At 42.8% G+C, this 20,872-nt stretch overlaps 1 protein-coding gene across 2 annotated transcripts in view; it reads right to left on the bottom strand.

Moving 5' to 3' along the window:
• Positions 1–4,545: 4,545 nt before the first annotated feature.
• Positions 4,546–20,872, bottom strand: part of LOC140719230 (histone-lysine N-methyltransferase KMT5C-like) — a 35,881-nt gene continuing 19,554 nt past the window's right edge. For both annotated transcript variants that reach the window (XM_073033691.1, XM_073033692.1), the window contains exons 5-9: positions 20,372–20,535; positions 13,833–13,852; positions 12,199–12,335; positions 11,417–11,586; positions 4,546–8,102 (exon numbers count right to left, since the gene is read on the bottom strand). In XM_073033691.1, coding sequence (XP_072889792.1) covers positions 6,568–8,102; positions 11,417–11,586; positions 12,199–12,335; positions 13,833–13,852; positions 20,372–20,535 — 2,026 coding nt within the window. In that variant the 3' untranslated portion in view covers positions 4,546–6,567. The remainder of the gene's footprint in view (positions 8,103–11,416; positions 11,587–12,198; positions 12,336–13,832; positions 13,853–20,371; positions 20,536–20,872) is intronic.

Consider the following 20,872-nt stretch of genomic DNA (forward strand, 5'->3'; position numbering starts at 1 on the left):
TGCTGGCACAATCTGCCTGCTTTTATTTGGATAAACTGCTACAATTCCTGTCATAAATTCTGTTTCTTGTCCTTTTTAAGTACAATAAAAATCTGATCATCTGGCATGCATTGACCCTTAGTGGTATTGGATTAGCAGATTCTCAAGACTCTCAGATGTTAGTTCTATTAATATTTAATTGAATTAATTTTAAAGTTGTTTATTTTCATTATCTGCATTAGGATATTAATTGTCATTTGCACAAATCCATGTGTGCACAGATGCAATGAAAACTTTGTTGAAGCAACACAGGCACAGTGCTTCAGAAACACAACATTCACAATAAAACATTAAACATAAATCAGACACAAGAAAGAACGCATTTGGAACAAAAATTGTCCATTTCCGTGCAAAGTGATCGCAGTGTTGCTAAAGTGATGAGGGTTGTGTAAGCTCATTCAAGAATTGAATGGTGAAGGGAGATCGCTATTCTTGAACCTGTTGGTGTGGGACTTCAGGCCTCTGTACCTCCTGCCTGTGAGAAAATGGCATGCCCCAGATAGTGGGGATCTTTGATGTTGACTTCCATCATCAGAGAGCAGCGTTTGTAGAAACTACCGATGGTGGGGAGGGATGTGCCCACTACTATCTGCACTTGTTATGCTCCTGCACATTTGTATTGCCTTACCAGACCATGATGCAACCAGTCAGGATACTTTCAACAGTAATTTATAAAAGTTTGTTAAGAGTGGTGACAAGCTGAATCTTCTAAGAAAGTAAAGACACCTAGCACATCTTCCTTGAGAGTACATCTCTATTCTGGACCCAGGACAGATCATCTTCATCTTCAAACAATTCCAATATTTTAAGATATTTATACCAATAGCTGAGTGATTAGGATTCCTTTATCACTTCAGGTATCTAAATGCTGGTACTCCTTCCCCAACAGTACTGAGGGAGCACCTTGTGCAGAAGAACTGTAGCAGTTTAAGAAGGCAGCTCATCTCAACTTCTCAAGAACAATTAAGGATATGTAATTGCTGGCCTTGCATGGTAATGCTATTACAATGCCTGCAACCCGGGTTCAATTCCACCTGTTGGTAAGAAGTTTCTGTGTTCTCTCCATGACCGTTTGGATTTCCTCCCACATTCCAAAGGAGGTTCATTGGTCACAAGCATGTAATTGGGCAGCACAGGCTCATTGGGCCAGAAGTATCTTGAGCTATAAGACACCACTTTAACCTTTCATTACTTTTAGCTAGTCAGTGAAAGACTGTAGAGCACACATACCTCCCCTGGATCAGAGTCACAGAGCACTACAGCACAGAAACACTTCAGCCCATGCTGAGTTAGACCATAAGATTTAGGAGAAGTAGGCCATTCAGCTCGAGTCTGCCCTGCCATTCAATCATTGGCTGATCCAATTCTTCCAGTCATCCCCACTCCCCTGCCTTCTCCTCATACCCTTTGATGCCCTGACTAATCAAGAACCTATCTATCTCTGCTGTAAAAGCACCCAATGACTTGGCCTCCATAGCTACTTGTGGCAACAAATTCCACAGATTTACCACCCTGTGACTAAAGTGATTTCTCTGCATCTCAGTTCTAAAAGGACGTCCTTCAATCCTGAAGTCTTGTCCTAGAATCCCCTCATGAGAAATAATTTTGCCATATCTAATCTGTTCAGGCCTTTTAACATTCAGAATGTTTCTATGAGGTTCCCCCTCATTCTCCTGAACTCCAGGGAACACAGCCCAAGACCTGCCAGACGTTCCTCATACGATACCCCTTTCATTCCTGGAATCATTCTTGTGAATCTTCTCTGAACCCTCTCCAATGTCAGTATATCCTTTCTAAAATGAGCCCAAAAACTGCATACAATACTCCAAGTGTGGTCTCATGAGTGCCTTATTGAGCCTCAACATCACATCCCTGCTCTTATATTCTATACCTCTAGAAATGAATGCCAATATTGCATTCGCCTTCCTCACAACAGACTCAACCTGGAGGTTAACCTTTAGGGTACCTTGAACAAGGATTCCCAAGTCCCTTTGCATCTCTGCATTTTGAATTCTCTGCACATCTAAATAATAGTCTGCCTGTTCATTTCTTCCACCAAAGTGCATGACCATACACTTTTCAACATTGTATTTCATTTGCCATTTCTCTGCCCATCCACCTAAACTATCTAAATCTTTCTGCAGGCTCTCCATTTCCTCAACACTACCCGCTCCTCCACCTATCTTTGTACCATCGGTAAATTTAGCCACAAATCCATTAATGCTGTAGTCCAAATCATTGACATACATACATTGTAAAAAGCAACGATGCCAACACTGACCCCCGTGGAACTCCACTGGTAACAGGCAGCCAGCCAGAATAGGATCTCTTTATTCCCACTTTGATTTCTGCCGACCAGCCAATGCTCCACCCGCACTAGTAACTTCCCTGTAATTCCATGGTCTCTTATCTTACTAAGCAGCCTCATGCATGGCACCTTGTCAAAGGCCTTCTGAAAATCCAAGTACACCACATCTACTACTTCTTCTTTGTCTACCCTGCTTGTAATTTCCTGAAAAAATTGCAGTAGGTTAGTCACGCAGGATTTTCCTTTCAGAAAAATTGTTATTCTGCCTAGTGGCATCAACCCACACCTGGACCATAGCCCTCCATTCTCCTCCCATGCATGTACTTAAACAAACTCATAAATGTTGAAATTGAACCTGCTGCCATTGGCAGTTCATTCCACTCTGAGTGAAAAAGCAGGTTCAATTTCAACATTTGAGTTTGGAGTTCCTCAAGTTCCCCTTAAATGTTTCACCTTTCACCCTTAACTTCTAGTTCTATTCTCAGTGGAAAACGCCTGCTTGTACTTACCCTATCTATACCCCTCATAATTTTGTATACTGTACCTCTATTAAATTGCTCATTCTCTTCCTCTCCAGGGGAATAAAGTCATAATCTTTCCCTGTAACTCATGTCTTCAAGTTCCAGCAACACCCTTGCACATTGTTGCTGTACCTTTTCAAGCTTATTGGTATCTTTCTTGTATGATCATGAAGATTAATGTCACTGAATGGATGTAATAGAGAGAGCATAATCTCAATGGATCGAACAGCCTCCTTCTCCTTTATAAATACAATCACGAGTAGCATGGTGTGGTAATGGGGATAAGCCCCCACTGCCTATTAAATGCTCCCAGTGGCGTGCATCTCAAATAGCCTCTGACAACTAAGTCCAGCTCTCAGCCTTCACGTACAGTTTAGTTACTAAGCCTAGTGTAAATGTTTCTGCACAGGAGACGGGGCAAAGGTACATAACTGGCTTCGGGCAGATGGATAGGGCTCATCAGCTGTGATTGGCAGCTCACCTGAGGAAAACTGATCTCAAACCTTCTCTGCCTTGTGGCTATACCCATCATTGGAGATGCTTCAGGAGTAAATCCCAAAGTAAAGTTCAGAGTTGGAGTCCCTAGGCGGTCATATTTTGAGTTCAATGTTGACCGGCAACTCCTGCAACACCACTGGTGGCAAACTGTGTTGGTCTCTGTTGTTTCTTTGGGTTCATCAGCTGATCAGCTGTGTGGAGAGGGTGAGGGGGAGCCTTCTCATGAGCAACAGCTTGGTCTCCATCGTTCTGCCCTGGCCTGCGTGTCAACTGACAGCATTGCTGTCAGCAATGTAGACAGCTGGGAAGCAACTTCCGTGATCAACCCCGACCAATGGGGGGCTCCCATTGTGATTCTGCTTGAGCACTTAAGATGAGTTGGGAAGTTTGGCTTAGGAGGTAAAGGCATGCCCATCAACAAAAAGCTGATGTTCAGAGGGATTTCGGGGATGACATGTCCCATCTCGACCTCTCTGAAGAGCAATGCTCAGGTTGTTGTCACGTTGAAATGTAAAGCTTCATAAAAAGACCTTCAGACACGCTCCCTGGAGACTAAGATCACATCGACTATTACTTATCTCTACCAAAGATGCTCCACTAGGTGGCACCCCCTGTACACAAGATAGCATGGCGATATTCTGCTTTGACTCCGTTTTAAAGAGACTTACTTTGTCATAAATACATCAAAACATGCAGTGAAATGTGTAGTTTGTGTCATATCAATTCAGCAAGGTATGTGATGGGCAGTCTGCAAGTGTCGCAACGCTTCTAGCGCCAACATAGCACACCCACAATTTACATGCTTTAACTAATATGTCTTTGCAGTGTGGGAGGAAACCAGAACAGCCAGAGAAAAGCAAGTTGGTCAAGGCAAAAACATAGACTCCTTACAGTTAGTGTTGTGAACTGAACCCTGAGCTTATATCTGATGCTGTAAAGTAACATTACACTTCTGTCCTTCCCCAGAATTGCACTCAAAGTGTAACATGGGGCAAAATTGAAAAGGGTAATGAATACAGGGCTGCAGCACACAGAATAAGGTAGATGATCTTGTAGCATAGTTAGAGATTGGCAGGTACGACGTTATAGGCATCACTGAATTCTGTACAAAAAGTATTGAATGAGAAAATGAAATAATGGCAGATTTCTGCCCAAGATAAATACTCCAAAATTGATTAATTCATTAAAGGGATATTTATTTGCACCTTGAAAACATTTAAAAAAGTGATACTGATGATTTAGCTTCAACAGTCAGTGCCAGTACTCTGTTACTTTGGTTGCTATTTACAAACATTTTAAATTACTGTCCTCAAATGAACAAAGAGATGATGTACACACCTAGTGATTGTACATTGCACCTCTGTACAATAACAAAGTGCATTTATAAAACACCTTAAAATAAAATACCACAAATTGGTTAGCACACAGCAAACTATGTAAAGAACAGAGATGATAAAAAGATTGGGGGATTGCCTAATGCTGTGTTCATTTGCTTACCTTGGGTAAATATTTTGATGTCAGATGGGGTTTTGGGGAAGGCAGGTGGAGGATATCAAATTCCTAGTCACAACATGTACAATAAACTCCTGCTTTTATCAGAATTCCTGTTAAGGGTCTACCCTTGACTGCACAGGAACTCAAGGAACCAATAATATAACACTCTTATTCCATTGTTTCCTGAGAAAAAAAAGAAAAAAATTTTCAACATCCACTGCAGATTGCACGCACAGAGTTGCATTTATGCAGATCATATGTTCCATATAATTCAGAGATGACTGCTCTGGTACCAAGGCTAAAAGAAACACCTTAAAGCAGGGATTCCCAACCTGGTGTCTATGGACCTCTTGCTTAATAGTATTGGTCCATGGCATAAGGAAAGTTGGGAACCCCTGCCTTAAAGTTTCTCCTTATAACAGCATCTATCTATAGATCTGCCTTATGAGACCAAGCTCAAAGGGTGCACCCTGTGTTTGCAAGGTCATTACACTTATTGAACAAAAAAGAACTGATAGACATGGGAAAAGCAAGGAGAATTGTTTCCCAAGCCCCCAATGTTGTAATGATACACTGGTAGTGCTAAATTAAAAGTTAAGTGTAAGAAGAGGGAAGAGGAGTTCCAGGTTCTTGAGGCAAGGTCACAGAAGTGGAATTACTGTAACGGTGTGGCTCTTTCGAAGAGCCAGCAAAGACGTGATGCACCAAATGGATTCCTCCTGTTGTGCGTGAGTCTATGAGATCATGGTGACAATACCATCCCCATTATTAGACCCAAAACAGACCTTTTCCGGTCCACCTAGGAGTAACAAATATCCTCGTATCTACTTGTGGACTTCACAGACCGGTGGGGGGGGGGGGGGGGGGGGGAGGGGGAATAAAAGCTGCTTTAAAAACTGTACATCTTTCTTGTATGAGGAAAATTATCAAGCACATCAGCCAATTGAAAAGCACCAAGAGTTGTTATCCTGAGGTTATAGAAGCTTTACATATTGACCTTGGGACAGGGTCAAGCAATTGTGAGAGAGTATTTCAAATGTTACTCAAAGAAATACTTTACTGTTTCAAACTGACCGAACCTGCCAGTTCATGAGTTACTTGCATTAATAACGTGGCTGGATAGTCACAACTACTTCCAAGTTAGCCCTACAATTTACTTCTGTTTGTCTAACGCCTCCATTCCCCGTTCTCTTGTGCCCTGTGCTGAGGTGCTAGCCCTGGTTCACCAACAGGCACCTCACCCGTGCCCAGTTAACCTGAGCTGGCAGCTCCACCACTTCACTTCTCATCCACGAAGTGGGTCGATGGATATCTGCCGGGAGAGGAAGTCCGGGGCAATTTTGCATCTTCACCATCAGCTGCCCCCTACACAAATGGTCTTGAGTTAATTACAGCAGAAAAAAACTTTTAGCCCCACATCCTCATGGGAATTCACCCCCAATTCTGGCATCAACCCACCTGGGGTTTGTCTATTAATACATCTCAATCCTTCACTGGGATGGGGAAGCAACAAAGAAAGAACATATTCATGTTCCAGCATTGTGGCAGAATCGTGCAAACTGGAGTAAGCACAGGGCCAACCAATAACACAACAGTTAGAGGGGATTTTGCATCGAGCCTCTGTGCATGAGGAAAGTTGGTCCTCTCCACATAGAATACTTCATTAGGTTAGGGGAAGATGAACCCCTTGTTGTCCCAGTGTAACACTCAGACAGAGCTCTCACTTGCTGAAGAGGAGATATCAAAGTCAATAGAACCATGGCTGACGACCAGACGCAGGCGTTTCGATCGAGCGAACGGCGTGAAAACTGCAGGCCTTTTGTCTTCCTCCACTGAGGACACAAAGCAACCGTGGGAGAGAAAGCCCTCGTCAAACCCTCTATCCCCCATTGGCTCTATGACACGCCTGGATCGCTTCTGCCGTGTCGAGTTTGGCTGCCAGTTGCAGTGGTCTGTCGAGCCTGGCCTACTTGCCAGTTCCGTTCCCTTTGCATCAGGCTCCTTCCTTTTGACGGCTCGTTTCAGCGAGTGCTGACCACCTTTTCTCTGCACGCTGCTCGTCCGCTTGTTGCACCTTGCATGGAAGTGTGGCTGAGGGTGATCTGAAGTCCTTGAAGATCCACTGTCTGCAATCTGCTCAGACCCTACTCTGGGATCTGGCCTTCTGCTTCTTTCCTCTGATTCCAAGCTCAACTTCGCTGCCAGCTTTCTGCTGATACACCATGTGCGGGTGGCAGTCTCAAAGACCTTCGAAATGTCCTCCAGAACAACATGTACATCTCGAATTTCAACAATGCCTGCTGGGTCTTGGCTAGCGTACAGTTGAGGTATTGTCCTGCCTTGCACTGAGCTCTGCACTTTGTTCTTAATACTGGGTACAAATACAGTGTCTCTGCTCAAGTCGATCTTCACAAAATGGGTCAAACCAAAAGCTTTTCTCGATAACACTGTTGGACTCTCTGAGGTACTTCTCTTTTGATTTGTCCTTTTGTTCAATGCCTTTCTCTGTCGCCAGTGTCTCCTCTGCCTCCTTTGCAGGGAGTTACCACGGCTAGACTGTGCATGAAAAGGGGGCAGACTTGTGGAAAAAGCTTCCTTTGAGCTCCCTAAATCCACTGGTGCTTGGTCTGGGGAGAGAATATTCCCTCCAGTTGTTGAATCAACAGTTATTGGATTCTCCACGGTGGACTCTCTAAAATTGGGTTTAGGTGTGGTGAGTCCACTGGTGCTCACAGGGGTTTTCTCAATGGTCACATCTTCCAGTTGCTGAGAGGATGCTGGGTGTTGCTTCACATCTGATTCTTCCCAGAAATGGCCCCCAAGTTGTGTTGTAGTTGTTCTAGTCAATTTAGTACAGGTTCTGGCTAGATCCCTACAGTCATACAAACCCACTCGCAAATCCTTCAAGACGACACCTTCAGGCATCTGGAATGTTGCAGACATTTCAGGTTCAGTTTCCTTAACTGTGGGCTGCAATTTTGAAGGATACCCAAACCCACAGTGAAGACCTTTTGCCATCCCCTTCTGCACTCCAGACCTTTCCCTGTGGCAGTTCGTCTGGCTTGCATTCTCTGGAAACTCCGGCGGGCTTGCCTGCCTTGCTGCCTTGTTGGTTTCACTGGTCTGGACATTCTGCTGCTGTAGAGGCGTCGATGGAAGTGACTTGGAGCAGGAGTTCTGTGGGGCCTGCATTTTCCGTTTCCTTCGTCGATTCCTCCTTTTACTTAAGGAGAGCCTTTGGGCTGAAGCGGAAGTGGAAAAAGATAATTACTTAGCAAGTAAGCTCAACATTACAAAATCCCTCCAAATACAGTTCTTCTTCCTCCATTTCTCACTGAAGACAATGAACTAATTGGTACCTCCACCTAGTGTGCATCAGGCAGCGATGGTGATATTTGGCAGGCATAGGGCATTCTTCAGCCCATAATGCCATGATGTTGTGCCAACCTTTTAATCTACTCCATGGTCAACCAACCCTCCCCTCCTACATTTTCTCTATCATCTATGTGCCTACATGAGAGTTTCGTAAATGTCCCTAATATAGCTGCCTCTATCACCACCCCTGGTAGGGTGTTCCACACACCCACCATTCTCTGTATTAAAAAAAACCTACCTCTGACATGATCCATACTCTCCTCCAATCATCTTAAAGTTATTTTCCCTTCTATGAGCTATTTTCACCCGATAATAAAGTCTCTGTCTGTCCACTCGAACTAAGTCTCTTATCATCTTATACAGCTTTGTTGCTCTGAAGAGAAAAGGCCCAGCTTGCTCTACTAATCTTCATAAGACATGTTCTCTGATCCAGGCAGCATCCAAGTAAATCTCCTTTGCATCCTCTCTAAAGCTGCTACACCCTTCCTATAATGACAGCCAGACTGAACACAATATTCCAAGTGTGCTCTAACCAGGATTTATAGAGATACAACATTTCCTTGTGTCTCTCGGGGGGGCGGGGGGGAATTCACAAATATAATGATTTCTACAGTCTCACGCACAATCAAGATTGAGATGAATTAATCCCCCCCAACTCCACCATCTCATTAGTGATTATAACAGAGGTCCCATTGCTCTTTGCTAAGCTTAATGACCATTATGCTAACATGAAGTAGGGAAAAGTTGGGATCTTGTCCTCCCCACTGCTCCACATATACCAGTGAATGGTTATTACGATGATCTCAGTCAGCAGTGAGACCTATGCAACATGTTCCTATTGAAAATTTTCTAAGGTCAGTCATCACTGTGTGTGATTCTCAACGTTTAGAGGCTGAGAAGACATTTAAACACTGAAGACAGCACAAGACAAGCAGCAAAGTCAATCTCTGGACTGTGTCAGAAAGAAATGACAGCTCTACAATTTTGAAGAAAGTCACTGCAATGCTAATAAACAAATTTTAAATAGTTTGTACATAATAAATGATAGGCGGACACTGACTGAAATGAATAAAGGCAAATTTCATACTGTTATTCACAATTTGTGGATAATACCAGTGGACAGCGAGGAAGATTATCAAAGTTGGAAAAATGGAAGATGGAATTTAATGCAGCCAATCAGAGTAGGTGTTACACAGTGAATGGTAGGGCAATAAGGAGTGCAGTAGAACAAAGGAATCTGGGAATACAGGCCAATAATTCATTGAAAGTGGCGTCACAGGTAGACAGGTCGTAAAGAAAGCATTTAGTACATTGTCCTTCATCGATCAAAGTATTGAGTACACGAGATGGGATGTTATGTTGAAGTTGTATAAGATGTTGGTTAGGCCTAATTTGGAGTATTCGGTTCAGTTTTTGACACTTACGTACAGGAAAGATGTAATTCAGATTGAAAGAGTACAGAGAAAATTTACAAAGATGTTGCTGGGACTGGACGACCCAAGTATAAGGAAAGATAGAATAGTTTAGAACTTCATTCCCTAGAACGTAGAAGATTGAGGGAAGATTTGATGGGAGGTATACAAAATTATGAGGGATATAGATATGGTAAATGCAAGCAGGTTTTTTTCACCGAGGTTGGTACAACTAGAAGTCATGAGTTAAGGGTGAAAGGTGATAAGTTTAAGGGGAACATGAGGGGAAACTTCTTCAGAGAGGACAGTGAAAGTCTGGAACAAACTGCCAGTACAAGTGGTGGATGCGATTCCAATTTCAATGTTTAATAGAAGTTTCGATAGGTACAAGGATGGTATGGTGTGGAGAGCAATAGTGCAGGTCAATGGGACTTAGCAGTTTAAATGGTTCAGCACGGAATAAATGGGCCAAATGGCCCATTTCTATGCTGTAGGTTATATTAGGAATTACAAGCAGATCAAAAAAGTAAAATGAGAAAGAATAAAATTAGAAGCAGCAGTAAGCCATAAAGCTATTCTATAAAATTACAAATAATTCTCCCTTTATCTACTTTCCAAGCCCAATCTCCAGACCCCAATAATGTTATAATGAATCGAACTGTATGAACAGTATTGCTGAGGGGTCTTGGCCTGAGATATCAACTTTTGTTTCACTCTATACATGTAGACTTGCCTGCTGAGTTCCTCCAGTACAGTGTGTTGCTTTGAACAATATGAAAGACAAGTTTTTCACTGTACCTTGGTACATGTGGCAATAATATACCATAACTTACCCATTTAGGATCAATGAATGAGCACACCCAGTTCTCTGAGACAAAAACAAAAAATTTCACAACCAGTGTATTCTCATTTCAGTTCAGAGTGGGTGATCGCTTATTTTGAGACTTTGCCTCCTGGTTCTGGGGCTTCCAGCTTGCGAGAATGGCGGTAGGAATAGTGAAGGTGAAACCCTGTAAGCATTTGAATGCTGCAGAAACATTCCGGCTGGATACATTAAGGTGGGTCAAGTTGCTGTATAGTTGATAAGATGGTTAAGAAGGTTGTACGGTGTGTTGACCTTCATTTGTCAGGGTATTGAATTCAAGAGCCACAAGGTAACGTTGCAGCTCTGTAACATTCTGGTTAGACCACACTTAAAATATTGTGTTCAGTTGAAGCTTTAGAGAGTGTGCACAGGAGATTTACTTGGATGCTACCAGGATCAGAGAGCATGTCTTTTGAGGATAGGCTAAGTGTGTTAAGGATTTTCTCTTTGGAGTTAAGGAGGATAAGAGATGACTTAATAGAAGTGTTCAAAATTATAAGAGGCATAGATTGAGTGGATAGCCAGAGTTTTTTTTCCAGGGTGGAAATGACTAATATGAGAAGGTTTAAATTTAGGTGATTGGAGGAAAGTATAGGAGAGTTGTCAGAGGTAAGAGTTTTTACTATGAAAGAGGGAGAGGTTAGATTGACCTTAGAGTAGGTTAAAAGGCTGGTACAATGTCATGGGCTGAAAGGCCTGAACTGTGCTGTACTGTTCAATGTTAAATGTTGTATTTGTTTTCTTCATCTGTAATTATCCCTGTTTGTACAGTTCTCAATTTCCTGATTGGTTTTCATCTGACTGACAGACTGAGTATCCTTTTCAATGTTCCACCAGCCTCCCTACCTCAACAATGGAACCTGCCCCTCTCATGGTAGCAACATTCACTGGTGAGAGTACTTACTTTTCCACAGTGCCCTATCAACAGTTTTCTGGTAGAGAGATGCACGTGCTCTTCCTTTCCCTTTCTCTTTCATGCGACTCAGGCGGCTGTCAGTCTCTCTTAGCCTGTAGTTGTAGTGAGCATTCATTTCCACAGCTCGCTTCTTCATCCTGAAAGCTCCTTCACCTCGCCTGGAAAGATCAATTCCATTTCAGATGCTGGAAATCATGAGCAACACACACAACCTTCTGGAGGAACTCAGCAAGTCAGGCACCATCTATAGTGAAAAAGGGTCTTCACTATTGGATTTCTTAACACTGGCTACTTTCCAGCCACTCCAAAGCATTTGCAACCCATTACGACCTGCTGTGAACTGACAGGCTTGCTCAGCTATTTCAGAATGCAGCTAAGAATCAACTTGACTGTTGTGGGTCTTTAAATCAGACCAATGACAGATGGTAGATTTTCTTCTCAAAGCACAAGGGGAAATATGATGGTTTTTAAACATCAATCAGTAACTTATAGTCACCATTACTGAGAAAAACTTTGAATTACAGATTTGTTCATTTAAAAATATTCCCAGCTACAGTGGTAGGATTCTAACTCATGTTTTCAGATCAGGCCTTTGGATAGGAGTTAGCAATTTAGCTCCCTCCCAACCCCACTTCTTTATACATTGCTGATTGATGCCACCATAAGGCCCAGTAGATTTGTGCTCAAGTGTTCATTTCAGCAATCAGGACCTTCAACTAAACATTACCTTCCAGCAGATGAGAAGGTCTGGAAACCATCTTATTCCTCACCTTTCACATGTGTAGCATTCACACAGCTCATTGTTTTCACCAAAAAAACTGTCACCATAGTAACAGGTGATTTCATCTCCAGGCTCAATATCTCGAAGTACTTTGACACACGCTCGGTCACCTTCAGTTGGAACAAACTGTGTGAGGAAAATACAAGGTAAATGTACTTGTAGACTAGGAGACCAGTTGTGCTATGATATGCTGTGTAACAAAAGACCACATCATCATGGGTGCAATCTTCTGTGAGTTTGTATGCCCAGCAATCCTGTCTCTGAAATTCCTTGATCTCTGCACCTCAGTCTCCTCATTAAAGATGCTGCTTAAAAACAACATAGAACAGTACAGCACAGTACAGGCCTTTTAACCAGAATGTTGTGCCGACCTTTTAACCTACTCTACGACCAATCTATCCTTTTCTCCCATAATGCCCTAATTTTTTCTTTCATCCATGTACCTAAAAGTCTCTTAAATATCCTTAACGTGGCTTCAACCACAACCTCTGGCAGCATGTTCCACGCACCCATCACTCTCAGTAAAAAACCTACATCGCACATCCCCGCTATACTTTCCTCAATCACCTTAAAATTATGCCTCTTCAACTATTTTTGAGCTTTTGATAATCTGCTCTCATATCTTCTGACAGGGCTTAGGGTCAAATTGTGCTTGCTAATACCTGTGAATTAGGATGCTATGATAAAGTTGTTATATAAACGCAGATGTCATCGTTGAGGAAGTACAAAAGACTTACTACAAAGAGGGAAGCTGTTCACAGAGTATGGTTCAGATGACAGCCATTTTCTGTTCCACATTTTTCCAAAGCATAAACGTACACTCAGTAGCCACTTTATCAGTTACAGGAGGTACCTAATAAAGTGGCCACTAAGTGCATTCTTCCAATAATGTTACAATTCTCTAGTTCTACACCAGGATATTGGGGTATTTGGGGTGTGCAGGGAGGAGCAGCACCTCTGCTGAAGGGCTTGTCATGTCCATTCAGAGGCAGCTCACTCACCTTTCACCCCCACCGGACACTCGGTTCTCACCTGTGACTCCAAGTAGCTGTTTGCATGCAACAGCAGCCACACCTCAGTACACCGCTTCGACAGGCTAGCTAAACCAGGTGAGGGTAATGGGCAACCTCATACACTAGTGAGATAAGGACATGCCTGTCCCAGCATGTGAAGTCAGCTGTGGTGGACTGGGTGGATGAAATCTACAGTAAGATCCAACCTCAGGAAGGTGGTACTGCAACATTGAGAGCAAAGGGCATGACAAGGACAGACCCCAGTTTGTCATGTTTGTTCATACCACTGGACTTGGACTTCTGATGTCAAGAGAATGGAACTGCCCCAGTGCAATGAGTTTTCCACTTTAAAAACTCTCTTACACAGATTTCCCTGTCATCATCGGACAACTATCACCATCACACCAAGATATCAGTTCCTGGTGTTGAACTTTAAACCTGTTGATTCATAATCTAAATGATATGTCAACAATTCCTTGACAGAAAAAAAGGATGACAATAAAACATAATGTCACACAGCTCTAGGATTTTTTTGTGTTGTGTCTGATCCAACAGCTGTTACTTAAAGACAAAACCATGTGAAATAATGTGATAAAGGCCACTCTCTTACCTTACAGTTTGGTCTGCAGTCTTCAGGACAAGGAGAAGGAGAGAAAAAAAGAAATAGCATTACAATTAACCTTCCTTATAAACACATACTTTGAGTTATAGCCTGTTTTATTTGCAGGGTACCGGACCACCAATTCAGGGATATACATTTGAATTTATAGCAGCTGAAAATTACAGCAACCATGAAACAACAGATTGTTGTGAAAACCTATGGGGTTCACTGATGTTTGCAGAAAGGAAACTCTGACGTCCTTACCCAATCTGACCCCAGACGCACCAACAATAATGCCCTTGTTTTAGGGGTATTGCCAGCAATGTCCACACTCCATGAAGACACGTTTATAAAAACATTTGTAAGTACAGCTAGAAGTATGCACATGTGCATGCATATTTCAATATCCATTAGAATCATAACAGAACCATTTTAATTTAGCAAAGATTGCTCTGAGTTGCCTATTCTGCTAGTTCAAAGGACTGCAATAAAGCCTCAACAATAGAAGACACATGAAATCCTAAGGACAGATGGTATCAGTTCCAAAGAGTTGAGCGATCCGGGAGATTAGAGATGAACTGAAGAGAGAATCAAGAAACCTTTTAGGGGTAGCTGTGGATTGGGAGCATGCAAATGTGATAAACAAATAAATAAATAAAGTTTGCATTTGTATTGCATCTTTCGAAGTCTCGAATGGATCCAATCAATGAAGTATTTTGAAGGTGCAATCAATGCAGGAAATACGGCAGGTAACCTGTATACCCGTAACTCCCACAAGTACCAGTAACGCAACGACCAACCTGCTTCTGATGTTGATGGGTAAATGCCAAATAGACTGTTTCTCTGACATAGATAGATAGATACTTTATTGATTCCAAAGGAAATTACAGTGTCACAGTAACATTACACGTGCACAGATATACAAATATTAGAAGAGAAGTAAGAAATAAAAAATAAGTTACCTCAAACTGTCTAACAGGAGGGGGTCATCATTTTTCTGGCTATAGGTTGACTCATTATAGAGCCTAATGGCCAATGATAAGAATGACCTCATACAACGCTCTTTGGAGCAGCGCAGTTGTCTTAGTCTATTACTAAAAGTGCTCCTCTGTTCAGCCAAGGTGACATGCAGAGGGTGAGAAACACTGTCCAGGATTTTCTGTAGGGTTCTTTGTTCTACCACAGCTTCCAGTGTGTCCAGTTTGACTCCTATAACAGAGCCAGCCTTTCTAATCAGTTTATTGAGCCTGTTGGCATCACCTGTGTTGATGACATTGCCCCAGCACACCACCACATAGAAGACTGCACTAGCAACAACAAACTGGTAGAACATGTGAAGGAGGGGCCTTCATACGCCAAAGGACCTCAGTCTCCTCAGGAAATAGAGGTGACTCTGGCCCTTCTTGTACACAGCCTCTGTGTTGGTGCTCCACTCAAGTCTGTCATCCAGGTGCACCCCCAGGAACTTGTAGGTCCTCACCACATCCATGTCCTCAACCATATTATCTACCTAATATTTATCTCATATTTTCCATGACATGAAATTAAATAAAATATCTAGATCTGAGAAATATGAGGAAATTATGCTAACTAGTTACATTTCTAAATTTTAAGCAATTTCCAGGATAATGACAGGATCTGTAATTCCCTTGATATTGCTGGAGCACATTACATTAACATCTACATCCTAGACACTTGTATCATAGATAAAATATTAACTTTATTTGTTACATGTACAACAAAACATCGACAAATAGAGCGAAATGCATCAATCGATCTTTAAATGGGGATGGAAGCAGAATAAAAGGAATTATAGGCCAGTTAGCCTGACTTTAGTGGATGGGCAGATACTGGAGACCATTATTAAGGATGTGGTTTCAGGGTTCTTGGAGGCATGTGATAAAATAGACCAAAGTCAGCATTATTTCCTTAAGAGGAAATCTAGACAGACAAATTTGTTGGAATTCTTTGAGGAAATAAGGAGGATAGACAAAGAGATTCAGCGAATGTTGTGTACTTGGATTTTCAAAAGACCTTTGACAAGGTGCCATACATGAGGCTGCCTAGCAAGCTAAGAGCTCCTTATATTACAGGAGAGATACTAGCATGGATAGAAGATTGGCTGACTGGCAGGAAGCAAAGAGTGGGAATAAAGGAGGCCTTTCTGATTGTCTGCTGGCGATTAGTGGTGTTCCATAGGAAGCCAATGTTGGCACCACTTCATTTCAGACTATATTGCAATGATTTGGATGATGGAACTGATGGCTTTGTAGCCATGTTTGTGGACGATACGAAGATAGGTGGAGACACAGGTAGTGTTGAGGAACCAGGCAGCCTGCAGAAGGATTTGGACAAATTGGAAGATGGACAAAGAAGTGGCAGATGGAATATAATGCAGGGAAATGTTTGGTCATGCACTTTGGAAGGAATAAAGGCATAGACTATTTTCTAAATGGGGGGAAAAGTTCAAAAATCTGAGGCGCAGATGAACTTGGAAGTCCTCATAAAGGATTCTCTAAAGGTTAACTTGCAGGCTGATTCGGTAGTAAGGAAGGTAAATGAAATTTTAGCATTCACTTCCACAGGACTAGAATATAAAAACAAGGATGTCATTCTTTTTCTTCTGAAGCTCCTCACCTCTACTACAGATTATTAGAGTCCTCTGTCCTGCACCAGTCTTTCAGGTTTTCCCAGGTGAAGCCCATCATCATGGTGTGTCCTTCTTCTCTCAGGGATGAGGCCTTTGAAGCTTCTGTAGGCACTTCTGTAGCACTAGGTTTTTAAGGGAAGGGGTTGCTATCCCAATGCCACAAGGATGTACATGCTGAGGCTTCATAAGGCATTGGTCAGAACACACTTGGAAAACTGTGAGCAGTTTTGGGATCATTTAAGAAAAGAAATGCTGACATTGGAGAAGGACCAGAGGTCATTCATAAGTATGATTCTGGGAATGAAAGGGTTAATGTGTGAGGAGAGTTTGATGGCTCTGGGTCTGTACTTGCCAGTACTTAGAAGAACGGGGGGGGGGGGGGGGGGAATCTCATTGAAACCTATTGAATATTGAAAGGCCTAAACAGAGTAGATGTGAGAGGATGTTTCCTATAGTGTGTGAGTCTAGGACCAGAGGGCATAGCCTCAGAATAGAGGGTCATCCTTCTAGAACAGTGATGTGTAAGAATTTCTCTAACCAGAGGGTAGTAGAATTAATTGCCACAGAAGACAGCTGTGGAGGCTAAGTCACTGTGTATAGTTAAAGTGGAGGTTGATAGGTTCTTGATTAGTCAGGACGGGTCACCAACCTTTTTTGCACCGTGGACCGGTTTAATATTGACTGTATTCTTGCGGACCAGCCAACGGTGGGGGGGCGGGGGGGGGGGGGGTGTTAATATCGACCGGAATATAGGTGATAAGTCAACTATAAGTCACGTATGTGGCTAATACACTCTATTTTATTTCTAAAAGGGTTTATCTAAGAAATTTAATATTAAATACACAGCACATATTTTCTCCGTATGAACACATAAAATCATTGCAACACACCAAAATCGCTGAATCAGTGGGAGCCCTGTGCTTGTTTCCCTGCAACAAGATGGTCCCATCGAGGGGTGATGGGAGACAGCGATACTCGAAGGGGGTTCCTTATGTCCAGTCTATTCCGCAATTTAGTTTTCGTGGTTCTCAGCACTTGCTTCTGTCCCGCTTGCTCATGCTTTTTCGCTCAAAAAATTCAATGGGTTTGTCTTTAAGTGCAGGGTGCTTGGACTCAAGGTGCCAAAGCAGTTTTGAGGGCTTCATTGCCTCATTAGACAGCCTCTGGGCCCGAGCTCCAGCCTCCCGCCCATCCACTGCCAGACACGGCTGGTGGTGGGTGGGGTGAGAGAACGAGGTAAGGGCTGGAGGTCCCCGTGCCGGGGCCGTGGCGGTCACAGTCTGGAGAGAGTGACCGACCGAGCAAGGAGTGCGACAGGGCACATGCCCGCCCTCCTTGTACATAGGTAGGATCTATCGGCCGACAAGTTTGGCTTGAGGGATGATTTCCAGTAGATCACAGCGAGGTAGCTGCTCTGCTACCTACGGAACCCTGAACCCGAATTAGGTTGTCTGCAAATATTTTAGCACCCGGTTCCCCACAAACATTCGGTGTACTAAACTTCAGAGGCAGCACCCATCTGTCCGTGCTCCAGGCCAGTAGCAACGGCACTTCTCACCGGCCGGTTACCCGAGGCCAACCAGTGATCCCTGGCGCTAGGATATCACTGCATTTAGGCGATTGATGACCTCATGTGCGTTCAAGTTCAACAGTGGGTGTGACATGGAATGAGGAAAGGTGCAGCTGACTCATATCATTTCATATCGCCAAATCATATCATTTTCTCGTGGCCCAGTAGCACATGCTTTGTGGCCCGGTAGCTGGGGACCACTGAGTCAGGGTATCTCAAGTTATGTGGAGCAGGCAAGAGAATCAGCCATGATGGAATAGCAGAGCTGACTTGATGGGCTGAAAGGCCTAATTCCGCTCCCATGTGTTTTGGTCCTATGATTGCATCAACCACAACACAGTCTGAAGATGTCCTGTGGGCAGCCCACAGGTTTTGCCATGCTTCTAGTGATAGCATAGCATGCCCACAACTTACCAACCGCAACTAACCCATACACCTTTGGAACGTGGGAGGAAAACAGAGCACCCAGAGGAACCCGTGGTTACGGGGAGGATGTACAAAGTCCTCACAGACAGCGGTGGGAGTTGAACCTAGATTGCTGGTGGTGCAAAGCATTATGCTAACTGATATGCTACCGTGCCACCACAGGTTGTAGCTCTAACAAACTAGAATCCAAAGACTGATTCAATGCTCCTTGTTCCAGTCTTGAGGTGTCATTAAAACTTTATGCTGCATCATTAGCTGATACTGAGCTATTTCAGAGTCAGCTAGTCTGGCTCTACGAACAGGGCAAATAACATCAGAGCACCAATGACAATGTCCTTTCAGTGACACTTCAACAAACAAGTCAGCTTAACATCCTGACCTGACATAATGTATACAGTGCCTTGAAAAAGTATTCAGCCCCCACTACTGTTTTCACAGTTTACTGTCTAAATTTCTAAACTTAAAATATTTTGAAGTAGGAGTTTTGAGTTACTCTACAAAATATTGTGCATCATGTCAAAAAAGTTCCAAAACCTGTCAACAATTTACTAAAAATTAAAAATCAAAATTGAGGTTGAGAAAGCATTCATCCCATCCCAAAAAATGCAGACAAAAAAGCATTCAAGACAAGTCAGGGAACTGATAATAAAGAAGCACAAATCTGGTGGAAGGGTGCAAGACCATCTCAAAGGCACTGAACATACTTCAGAGCTCAGTGCAGTCAATCGTGAAAAAGTAGAAACAACATGAAACCACTCTCACACTGCCTAGGTCAGGCTAAACTTAGTCGCCAGAGAATAATGGCACTTGTAAGAGAGGGTACTTTGATGCCAAGATTCACACTGAGTGAGCTGCTGAAGTCAGTAGCTACAACTGGAGTTGAAGTTCACGGCTCTACAATCTCTAAAGGCCTTGAATAGAAAGGGTATTTATGGAAGAGTGGCAAGAAAGAAGCTCTAATAAAAAAAAGCATATCCTTTCCTGTAAAGACTTTGCAAAGCATCGCTTAGAAGACACTGAAAGGTGGAAGAAGGTCTTGTGGTCGGATGAGACAGAGTGGAACTTTTTGGCCTCAACATTAAGCAGTACGAGTGGCATAAATCTAATATACTGCACATTAGCCAGGTAACACTACCCCTACTGTAAAATGTGGAGGAAGTAGCATCATGCTGTAGGGATGCTTATCAGCAGCAGGGACTGGGAATCTGGCCAGAACTGACTGGAAGATGAATGCTGCTAAATACAGAGAGATCTTGCATAAAAACTAGCTAGCCTCTGCCACTGGGGAGGAAGTTAGTCTTTCACTAGACAACAACACAAAGCACAATGCGAGAGCAATCAACCGAAGAGTGGCTTCAAATAAAGAAAATTGATGTCATTGAGTTGCCCAGTCAGAGGACCCACCGTAACCCGATCAAAATCTTTGGCAAGACCTCACTGTTGCTCCCCAACTAACTTGGCACAGTTTAAGCAATTTAGCAAGGAAGAATGGGTAAATCTTGCTCATCATGTTGCACAAAGGTTATTAATGGCTGTAATAGCTGCAAGAGGTGTTTCAACTAAGTACTGAGCAAAGGGGGATGAATACTTTTGAACAGCTGACATTTCAGTTTTTGAATTTTTACTTTTCCATGCTTTACAATTTCCCTGCTTTTTGGGCTCTACTCTGAAAAAAGGAGCCGATGATTCACAAATAAAAATTCTCGGTTAAATTGGTCAAAAATTACTGGTTGTAGTACTCCTTTATCTGAACAAAGACTGAACACTTTTACAAGGCACTGTACTTTCTCAAAGTGTATGATTCTATAAAGTAAAACAAGGAAACGTTTGCAACAACGACACATTCTCTATGAGTTCTTTCATTTCCTCCACTGTTAAAGAGGACCAAGTGTACAAACTTACCATGGTTGATGAAGGATGCGGGCCCTAGCCAGAGCTGAGCACATTTCTTTCTGGTTGAATACATCACACTGAAGTCATTCTCTCCAGGGCGCAGGAGGGACTCATCTTCTTCTGAAAGTTCTGCCAAGCAGCCGACAAGCAGTTCAATCTTATCATTCTCTTTCCTTTTGAACAGGAACAAAAGTGCCAATTAAACAGGAGAAAAGCACTCACTGTTTGCAAAATGAAGACATCGAGTCTGCACACTTTGTTATGTTAGGTCATCCCAGTCAAGGACACAGCATTGATGTTCTGCCAAACTAATTAAGCTAATGACACCTAATCCCTTCTGTCTGCACATAGAACATTACAGTGCCGTACAAGCTCTTTAAACCTACTCTAGGACTTTTGAAATCCACTCTAACCCTTCCCTCCGACATAGCCCTCCACTTATCTTTCATCCATGTGCCTGTCAAAATATCTCTTAAATGTCCCTAATGTATCTACCTCGACCAACAACCC

This window comes from Hemitrygon akajei, chromosome 31, assembly GCF_048418815.1.
Source record: "Hemitrygon akajei chromosome 31, sHemAka1.3, whole genome shotgun sequence".
NCBI classification, from domain to species: Eukaryota; Metazoa; Chordata; class Chondrichthyes; order Myliobatiformes; family Dasyatidae; genus Hemitrygon; species Hemitrygon akajei.